The sequence below is a fragment of the Homalodisca vitripennis genome, unplaced genomic scaffold, assembly GCF_021130785.1.
Source record: "Homalodisca vitripennis isolate AUS2020 unplaced genomic scaffold, UT_GWSS_2.1 ScUCBcl_12229;HRSCAF=21831, whole genome shotgun sequence".
In the NCBI taxonomy this organism is placed as follows: domain Eukaryota; kingdom Metazoa; phylum Arthropoda; class Insecta; order Hemiptera; family Cicadellidae; genus Homalodisca; species Homalodisca vitripennis.
This window is the reverse complement of record NW_025788340.1, coordinates 1-10562: the sequence shown is the minus strand read 5'-3', so window position 1 is coordinate 10562 and position 10562 is coordinate 1. Positions and strand designations below refer to the sequence as shown.

General features: G+C 32.9%; 1 protein-coding gene across 1 annotated transcript; it reads left to right on the top strand.

Moving 5' to 3' along the window:
- Positions 1-7214: 7214 nt before the first annotated feature.
- On the top strand, positions 7215-10553 carry LOC124374988 (sperm flagellar protein 2-like; the record flags this gene model as incomplete). The annotated part of the gene is given in 3 exon segments (XM_046833120.1): positions 7215-7758; positions 7760-8944; positions 8997-10553. Coding segments are annotated over 3 exon segments (3273 nt in total), but the record flags the coding sequence as incomplete, so codon positions are not given.
- Positions 10554-10562: the final 9 nt, after the last annotated feature.

Below are 10562 nucleotides of genomic sequence, written 5' to 3'. Positions count from 1 at the left end.
TTTAGAGAAGAAAAGTGCCATAGACCATAATGTTTACAAGTACTAATGTACAATATTACCTGTTTTAATAGTCTATGGAAGGGCAATGATATTATAGTCTAACTCGATAGCTGGAAATGCTGCTAGTAGTCAAGTTTAGATTTTACATCTCAAACTAGAATTACACAGCATACTCTTTTGTCCGTTCAACTTATGAATGGGCAGAGCTCTTCATAAAGTGAACAATATGAAATGATTGGGTACATTAATATTTTAATGTAAATAATGTAATGTTTTGTTATAAATGCATATATATATATATATATATATATATATAATATATATATATATATATATATATGGAGCTAATACTTTTGGGAATTCCTTCTATCACATCATCGTTTTTGATAGGTAAAAAGTTTATTTTTTAAGGAATTGTATACGTTTATTTGTATCAAACAACATACCTTTAGATTTGTTGCATATCTGTAATTCCGTTGTATATAAGTGTAAGCAATGGGAATATATTATATATATATATATACGTATATATTATATATGTATATATGTGTATGTATATATATACAGGGTGTATATTATGTCTGGAAACACCCAAATATATCCTTTAATAATTTAAAATAAATTTGAAACCTCTTACAATCGTGATAGAGATTTGGCATCTACTTTTTGGAACAATGTTTTGTTATGTCACACCAACGGGGGACGTCCTGCCGAGGGTATCGTGAATATTCTTAATGGAAGCCTATACCTTGTGATACATAATTTTAAAGGTAATAGCTTACTGAATTGAATAGACAATAGACAATAGACAATAGACAAACTCTTTATTAACAAAACATCAAGAATTGCAATGGCGTCAAGTTTTACAAAGTTGGTTCTTTATCTGCCATCCTGTTCTTCTCCTTTCCAGTTCATGAACTCATCCATGGAGTAGAATGGTCGGCCGGCCAGCCATCTAGTTAGTTTGGTCTTCAATGTATTTCCTTGTAGCATTTTTATGTCCTCCGAAGGTGGTTGAATAGTCTCCTGCCAATGTAGGATGGTTTCCTCGTAAACAGAGCAGTGCGGTGTTGTGGCAGGTGGAAGTTTAAAGCTTGGCGCGTGTTATAGTTGTGAAGGTTGTGGCCTCGTTGTAACTCCTCTTTGACAGCATGCATTATGACCTCTTTAATGTAAAGGCTAATGATCGTTAAGACACCTTCATGAATGAAGGCGTCTCTGCAGCTTTCCCTTGGACCGAGACCTGACATAATTCTGACTGCTCTTTTCTGTAACAGTAGGATTCTTTTTACGTTTCCTGCTGTTGTGCCTCGCCAGACCACGAGACCGTATCTCAGGTGTGACTCGATCAGAGCATAGTAGGCGATCCTTGTAGTTGCGTCATCACTGGCACTTTTTACTCTTTTTAAGATGTATAAACATGTGTTCAGTTTTTTTGAGAGTGTGTCAAGGTGATTGTTCCATGATAGGTTGTTATCAATGGTCATCCCGAGGAATTTGGTTTGGCTTTCCATTGATACATCAGGCAGTGCGGGAACGTCCTCTCGTCTCCTTCCAAAAGCCAGTTGTTTTGGTCTTTTCAGTGTTGACAACCAGATCGTTTTCGTGGCAGTATTGGTATGCTAAGTTTAGCGCAGTATAGGAGTTGACTGCCATATTGTTAGGTGTTGACTCAGACATTAAAAGTGTTGTGTCGTCGGCGTACATCAGTGGCGCACAGTATGTGCCTAAGTACTGCGGCATGTCATTAGTCATGAGGATGAATAGGACTGGTCCGAGCACTGAGCCCTGAGGCACGCCTCTCTTGACAGGCAGGGGGTTTGATCTCAGTGTTTGTGAGAGATTTTTGTGTCTGCATTGAATCTCAACTGTCTGGCTTCTCCCCTCCAGGTAGCTCTTGAACCACTCTTTAGCATGTCCTTTAATTCCAAGTTGTTCGAGTTTGTAGAGGATCAGCTCGTTGCCCCAGGCAGTCAAATGCCTTGCTGAAGTCCAGCATGATACTTGTGACTATGTTTTTCTCTTCTAGGTTGTCGATGATAAATTCCGCAAGTTTAATAATGGCCGATGTTGTGGACCTTCCTTTAATAAAGCCGTGTTGATTGTCTGTTAAGAGGTGGTGTAGCTCACAGTGGTCCATTAGTCTTTTCAGAACTACTTTCTCGATCACCTTAGAGCATGTTGGGATCAGAAGAAATGGGCCTGTAGTTAGTGGCTTCTGTGTGGCTTCCACCTTTGAGCTTTGGGTATACTTTACTTTGTTTAAGGGCTGATGGAAAATGGCCATGAGCAAGGGATAGGTTTATTATTTTAACTAGAGGTTGTATCAGTGGTTTACTGCAGTGTTTTAGCATTCTTGCTGAAATTTCATCAATCCCTGCTGAGGTTTTAGGTTTAAGACTCTTTATTATGGCCTCGACTTCATGTTCATTAGTGAGGGGCAGCTGGGTTAAATCGTGGTTTGTGGTTTGGGGTTGGCTTGCAGTCTGTTTTCCTATTCTTGGCTGGTGACTTAGGGTGTGATCTGCTATATTTGCAAAGTATTCATTAACCCTAGAAGTGTGTTCCATGTTACCAAAGATAAAACGTCAGTCCATTTTTGACGTCTTGCAAGGGTTTTTTAAAAAAATTCGTAAATAATACTTAATATCAAGAAAACATATACTGTTATACATCGTTTTTCTTTCAGAAGTTGTACTATTTGAAAAAGGAATAAATGTTTTGATATTCTTTGGATTAGTATATATTTTAATGAAAATAATGAGAAACTGTGAAAAGTTTTATATGAAAATTTCAAGTTTGGACCTCTGTAAGGTATTGAAATATTACAGTAAGGTCAAAATGTTAAATGTATAAAATGTAGAGAATTTATGCCAAATTAGAAAATATATTAAAATTTTCTATTAAACAAAATTTGCAATTTTTTTTACAAAATAGCGAAAATGTACAAAAATGTACAAGGGTTTGGTTTTTTAATTTTTTTTACCTCCAAATGTGACTATATATTTATATAAAAAATAGTTTTCTATTGTAAATTATACATGTTATTTGAAAACACTAAAAGTAAACAACAACAAAATAAACTGTTATTTTATTATAAGCTTACAAAAAAAAATCTTTTGAATAATGAAAATATTTTGTAACAAAATTCAGAAACAAGCTAAAAATTTTCACTTATACTTTATGTTTATGTAAGTTTTAATATACCTTTAGTAAGCATGTTTATTTGGCTAAAATATAATATAAGATATGTTAAAATACTTTGAGAAGGAACTGAGTTATGACATTTTTTGTTAACAGTCGCACGTTGAAGAATTTACTCATAAAAAATAATCTGGTTTGCAATGTAAAAAAAAATTATGAAAACATTTTTTAAATTTTTTACTTGTTATATTATCTTAGCACATAATATTTAAAAGAAATACACTCAATAATTTTTTAAATTGAGTGAAAAATAAATGTTGTGCATCAAATATTGTAAAACCTTGCATTGTAAAATTTTTGACAATATATAAAAAATAGATAGTTCAAAATATCATTGTTTTATAATGTTTTTGTAATTTCATATGCATTTATGCAGTAGAGTATTTCAACCTAAAAAAATGGAACGCAATGGAACGAACACAAGCGTAATGTAGGCCTAATGTGGTGCAACAAGTTACAAGACAATGGCCGACAGGGATGGGTTGGGTTGGTCTTGATGCGACGCCGTGATTCATCTCTTTCGTTTCGCACTGCCCGAAAACTACTGAATTAAATTTACCGCTGAAAGATCGTACCGGTAGATTGTTTCTTTTATTTTTTTATTTTCTTTATTCACCATAAATAACTGTGTGAATGTTATTATACTAACCAGCATAAAATATGCTGGTTTACAACTTTAGAATTGTCCCTTTTTAGAATATTCATAGTAAATCAACTATTCGTTCTAATGACTTTCTGTTTGCACTGGAAGAAAGAATATTTCATTCCGCGTCTATTGACATATGGCAGCACTGTTTGCAGGTAATACGTAACTTGCTGTGATTGGTTGAAAATGACGTATTTCTTTGACCCGCCACCCGCGAAATTCAACTCAAATGATGACTTCTTCAGAAAACATTTCACCACGACCGTAATATTGAAGTTAGATAAAAAAGGTTATATAAAAATTGTAGAGTGGAATCTCACAATTTCAATGATACCAAAAACATAGTGATTGTTTGATGATAAATAATTATTTTTAATGAAAACCTGAAACCGACATACAATATGCTGGTTCCGCACAACACACATAAATTACAACCGACATAAAATATGCTGGTTCCACACTTCTAGGGTTAAGGTGGTTAGCTATTTGAAGAGGTTGGTGATGACGTCTCCTCCAATGTTAAGTCGTGGTTGGGATAGTTTAGAACATTTGATTCCTCTCTCACTATTTATAACCTGCCATAAGGCTTTTGATTTGTTTTCGGAGTTAGCTATGTGATTTGCTGCTGCTTGCCGTTTATTTAATTTTAGCCTGATATCATATGAATGCCACAAACCGCATCTCAAGGGAATTATTCTATCAGAAAATAGAGCATTTTTAGTATTGAAAATTTACTGATGTTCAACAACGTAATTTTAACATGGTTCTTGCCACAAAATGTGTTACACTAATTTTTTTAGCATTTTTTTAAATGTTCAATTAAATAAAACAAAAATTTCATTTTAAGCTGGTTCTATTAGCACAAATTTGCCAGTTTTTATTACAGTACAATTATGGAAATACTTATGTTATTGATTTCTTATTACAAATAAAAAATAATGTATGCTGTTAGAAAAGTCTTACAACAAACGTTTTACCTGCATTTGGTGTCAAAGCAATTGTTCGAACTGTGTTCCTTCTACGGTTTGACAATGAGCCAATCTTGTGTAAAATGATTCGACAGAGTTGCCTAACATTTCTTCAGTTATCAAAGCAATCTCCTCTATAATCCTGTTTCTTAGGTCTTCCAAATTATGAGGCTTTCTTCTATAAACATTGGATTTTAAATGACCCCATAGGAAATAATCGATTGGTGACAAATCCGGAGATCTTGGAGGCCATTCGATTTCTCCTCTTCGGCCAATCCATTTATGAGGAAACCTTAAATCCAAATACTCTCTTACCTGTCTCCCATAATGGGGTGGAGCACCATCCTGCTGAAACCATACATTATCAAAGTATTCTCCTGATGCAATTTGAATAGCTGGGATTATTTCATTTTGGAGCATATTGTAGTAAAGTTCGGCATTTAAATTTCCATTGATGAAAAAGGGTCCAACAATTTTGTTACCTAAAATTCCACACCATACGTTCAGTTTTTGTGGTTGCTGTGAATGGGACTCAGTAATCCAATGTGGGTTTTCACTAGCCCAGTAACGGCAATTGTGCCTGTTAACATTGCCATTTAGGAAAAAAAGTTGCCTCATCAGAAAATAGTATGTTGGTCAGAAAATCTCTATTGTCATCACATTTGCGCATCACAAGTTCACAAAACTCAACTCTTCTGTCGTAATCATCCTCACTTAACTGTTGGACTAAATGAACTTTAAATGGTTTGTATTTATTAATTTTCAAAATCTTACTCACAGACATAGGGTGCATATCATGTTGCTGTGCAGCTTTTCTGAGCGATGTATGTGGGTCTTCAATAAATGTTTGCAAAACATCTAGTGCATGTTCTTCATCTGTTGCTGATTGTATCCTACCCGACTTTGGCCGATTACGTACACTCCCTGTCATTTCAAAACGCTCAATAGTTTTTGATATTGTTGAAACACTTATGGGATTCCTTTCTGGGAAAGTGTCATTAAACAAATTACAAACTTCCCGATAAGATCTTTGACGATCGCCATATCCTCGCATCATCAACAGAGTAATTCGTTCTCTTTCAGACAATTCCATTAAAATGCCAAATAAAAACTGAACTACTGTAATTAGATAACTTGTTGACAGCAATGCTTCAGAGACACTGATTAACTCGACAGGAATGATATGACCTTTGTCCATTTGTAATTCCCAAGCTTAGACCTGTCTAGTGAAAGCTCCATGCTCAACAAACTGAAACCTGTAGACCAGATGATTAATAACACACAATAATGTTTCTCATAGGCTAGTGACCTTTGTCTCTTTAAACCTTCCTGCTGACTGGAAAACACCAAGTACAGATTCATAAGTAATCAGAGAAAGTGACTCATAAGTTTTATTCATTGTAATAAAAACTGGTAAATTTGTACTAATGAAACCAGCTTAAAAATAAATTGTTTATTTTATTTTAATTGAACATTTAAAAAATGCTAAAAAATTAGTGTAACACATTTTGTGGCAAGAACCATGTTAAAATTACATTGTTGAACATCAGTAAATTTTCAATACTAAAAATGCTCTATTTTCTGATAGAATAATTCCTTTGAGATGCGGTTTGTGGCATTCAATTCAGTAAGCTATTACCTTTAAAATTATGTATCACAAGGTATAGGCTTCCATTAAGAATATTCACGATACCCTCGGCAGGACGTCCCCCGTTGGTGTGACATAACAAAACATTGTTCCAAAAAGTAGATGCCCAATCTCTATCATGATTGTAAGAGGTTTCAAATTTTATATTTAAATTATTAAAGGATATATTTGGGTGTTTCCAGACATAATATACACCCTGTATATATAATTTTAATGAACATTGAATCACAAAAAGTACTTGCTCCGCCGGGACTCAAACCCGGGTCTCTCACTTGCCGGGTGAATGTGCTACCATTACACCACAGAGCCCTTACTTTTTACGATTCAATTATATTGTATTTGGCCGTATCTGTCACATATGCATTTAAATAACTAAACTAACATATGATCGGAAGACCAAATATCTGTCGAACTACTTTTGTTTACATTAATTAAATTTGTATAAATGACAAAGGCCTTATTTAATTTTTTTAATAAACATTGAATCACAAAAAGTACTTGCTCCGCTGGGACTCGAATTATTTTGTTATTATATGTATAACAAAATAAAATAGCAATATTTTTTATTTAAGTTTGTATACTAATATAAATATATACAGGCATATCTATACAAAAGCTCCTACACAAATTTATACCATCCATAATTATCAGCTGTTTTTCCATAGTCAGTTTTTAAAGAACAGGGTCAAAATGTAAACAAATTTGTATGTCAGTTTATTAAATGTCAGTTCATTAATTAAATAACAATTTACTTTTTGAACATGATTGGAATCATCCAAGACTGGCTTTTGAGTCAGTTAGCTATAAATTTCAACATAAACTCTATAGCAAGTAATAATATATTTCAAGATGGACGTGTTTTTGCCGACATTTTGCAGAAATATGGGCTGCTTGACCACAACTTTAACCTTAATATAATCCCAAATAAAGATCCAGATCAGTGCAAAGTTAATCTTAAACTGCTGAAACCTATTTTTGATCTATTGGGAGTTAACTACAATGAGACTGTAATAAGAGATATTGTTGAAAATAATTCCTCAGTCATATTAAAACTTCTTTATGAACTGTATGTTTGTCTTGAAAACAAACAACACTTGTACTTTATAAAACAACAAAACTATGGCAGAGTAAACAAAAATCTTATTCAATGTTTGGAAGAAAAAGAGATTTCTGCAAATATTGTTAAGTTAGAACATAAGTCTGAGCTAAACTGTTTTGAAAAACCATTGATACAAAATAGAGACATTATTAACTGGTATAAAATGAAATATCAAGTGATAAAAAAAGGGATTGGATGAAAAATTGCAGAAGGTAAAGGAGGGACTTTGTCTAGAAGAAATAAATATTTTTAAATACAATGAAAAACCAAGATTGTGTCCATGTGCTTGTGATACAAAAGAGGAAAACTGTTTTCTTCCTGAATTGGACACATTTGTTAAATATGATAATGAGGACACTCTCCTAAGCTACGATCAGTTTATAGCGTTATTTAAGAAAAAGTTACAGCATGATGAATCAAAGAAAAGTATTCAGAATAACATTCAGAATGACTTACTGTCTGAGACATGGAACAAAATAATGGCAAAAGAAAAAGAACTATATAATTCAGTATTCTCTGAAATACTACTTAAACAATCTCAGTATGAAAAACAGTTAGTAAGTAAATTAATTCAAACCCAGTCTCAAATAAAAATACAAAATGAAAATAATGTTCTAGTTCAAAAGAATCTTCAAAATGAGCAGGAAAATCAGTTAGCTTGTGATTTCAAATTCAAAGAAGATTTTGAGGCTCTTAAGAACATGTATAAAAATGAACAAAAAAGAGTGTTAGAATTGCATAAAAAACTTTACAAAGAAAAGAAAAATCTTATTAAGCAAAGAAATTTTTCACTGTGCTGTGATATAGTTGATGCGTTAGTAGATTTAGCCATTAATACATCTGAATATAATTCAAATTATGGAGTATCTGTACCTAAAAGTTTATGGAATGACTGGATGCATTTATTTATTCAGTCACAGCCCATTCATACCCCTTTTCAATTAATGGAAAATGACATAATTGATGGTAAAATCATAAATTACGATGATGTCATTAATTTTGAAAGAGAACTTGACGGTGTTCTTAATGAAAATGATGTTGATGAATACTTGTTTACATATGGACGTTGGTTTTATGAAGATGTTGGATTTGAACACGAAATACTTAATGCAAACTGTCTAGCTTTCATTGTTTATCGTCTACTGTCCTTAAAGTATCCTCTCCCACCATCTCCTTTGCCTGCTGATCTGCCACCTTTTAAATTAGCTGGAGTTTTAATTGATGTTTATAATGCAGACTGCATTGATAAACTTAGAACTTTACTCTCAAAACCACGTGTTCATGTATTTGATACTGAAATTGCAATAAAACGATGTATTGACATTTTTCTAAAGGAATCTGCCCCTCCAGTAGAAGAAAAGATCAAAGGAAAAGGACATAAAATTCCAAAAAAATGATGCAAAGGAAAAAGTAAAGGAAAAATTGGATAAGAAATCTGCAAAAAAAGCAAAGGGCGATAAAAAAGGAAAAAAAGAAACAAAGTTGCCAACAGAAGATAATACATTAAAACTTAACAATCTAACTGACAAAGAAACACAAACATCCGTCATCAAAGAAGAAGAGGACAAAGAGCCAATCAGAACCACAATGGGGATAATTGGTGAAAAAATATCATATCAATTAAAAAGTGGGTTATCGATTGATGATGATTTACTGACCTCTGTTATTATTGAATATCTGAAAACTCTTGAAGATTGGGAAGGGTGGCTTCTACTTAATTATCCACTGACTATAAATCAAGCATTCACTATAGAACTTGCTCTCACTGGGAAGTATCTGCCCATTAATGATTATGCTACTGAGAAAAATGAAGAAGTACAAGAAAGTCAAGATCAGTTTGTTGAACAAAGAAAATCTAAGTTACTTTCTTGTCCAATAAGTGACAAGGACTCAGCACTTTTTAAAACATATTTCTCTTTTTTTATAAAAGCAAAAGAAAGTGACAAAGTGTCAGAAATACAATTGTTTACTCCCAAGGACAGCTCATTATCACTCGATGGAAACAATTTCGAAAGAAATGATGATATGCAAAATGATCTGGAATTGGAAGTTTTACCAACAAACATTTTAGAAATGTTGTATAAGGACCAAGAAATTTATAAAGAGTTTATTTATGATTCTTTTGATATAACAACTATAAAGAAACTGGCGAGAATGATACTTAACGACGATGGTATCGAAGCTACTAATTCAATTGATTTGTTTGGAGAGGAATTTCTGAATAAATTGACAAAAGGTAAACAAAAAGATCAGAAGAGAAAGAAATCTTTACCAAGCAAGAAACAAAAATTAGGAAACAATGACAAGAAAAAGGGTAGAAAAAGTAAAAATATCAGTGAGCCGTTAGAAACAAATGTTGAAGATATTACTAAAACTAATGAAGAAGTTACCAATTTGGAAAATATTGATATAAAAACTGAGACCACAACTGAATTTGATTTGCAGTCAAAAGCCATAAATCCTGGAGAACAAGACTGGCAATACATTTCACTACCCATTAACAATCAAATAGCAGTGTTGCTTGCGACAGAGTGGGAAAATATTGAAAATTGCTATATAAACAATTTGTTAGACATTTTTTTTGAAAACCGTATGATTAGTTTACGTCTTGTTCCATATTCAACTTATGTCCAAGAGGAAGTGAAAACAGTTATGAACAAAGATGACTTAAAACAAAATGTGGTAGATGTTTTTCAAAACTATTATAACAATATAGAAAGACATTTGCGTGAACTACCTGATGTGAAAAACCAACTGCATTGTAAGGTACTTGAAATGCAACAAAACCTCTGGCAACTAGCTGATGACAAGAAAGAAGAGACAGAGAGTAAAAGACAGGAAGTGATATTTCAAAACTGGTTAGTTACTCAGTTGTGCATGTTAATAAATAACTACTTATCCTTTGTTCAAACAGAACTAACCAGATCAATAGAGACTATGAAACTAATTAATGACTATTATCTTAGCATGCTTAATAGAGATCTCCCATCTAATATT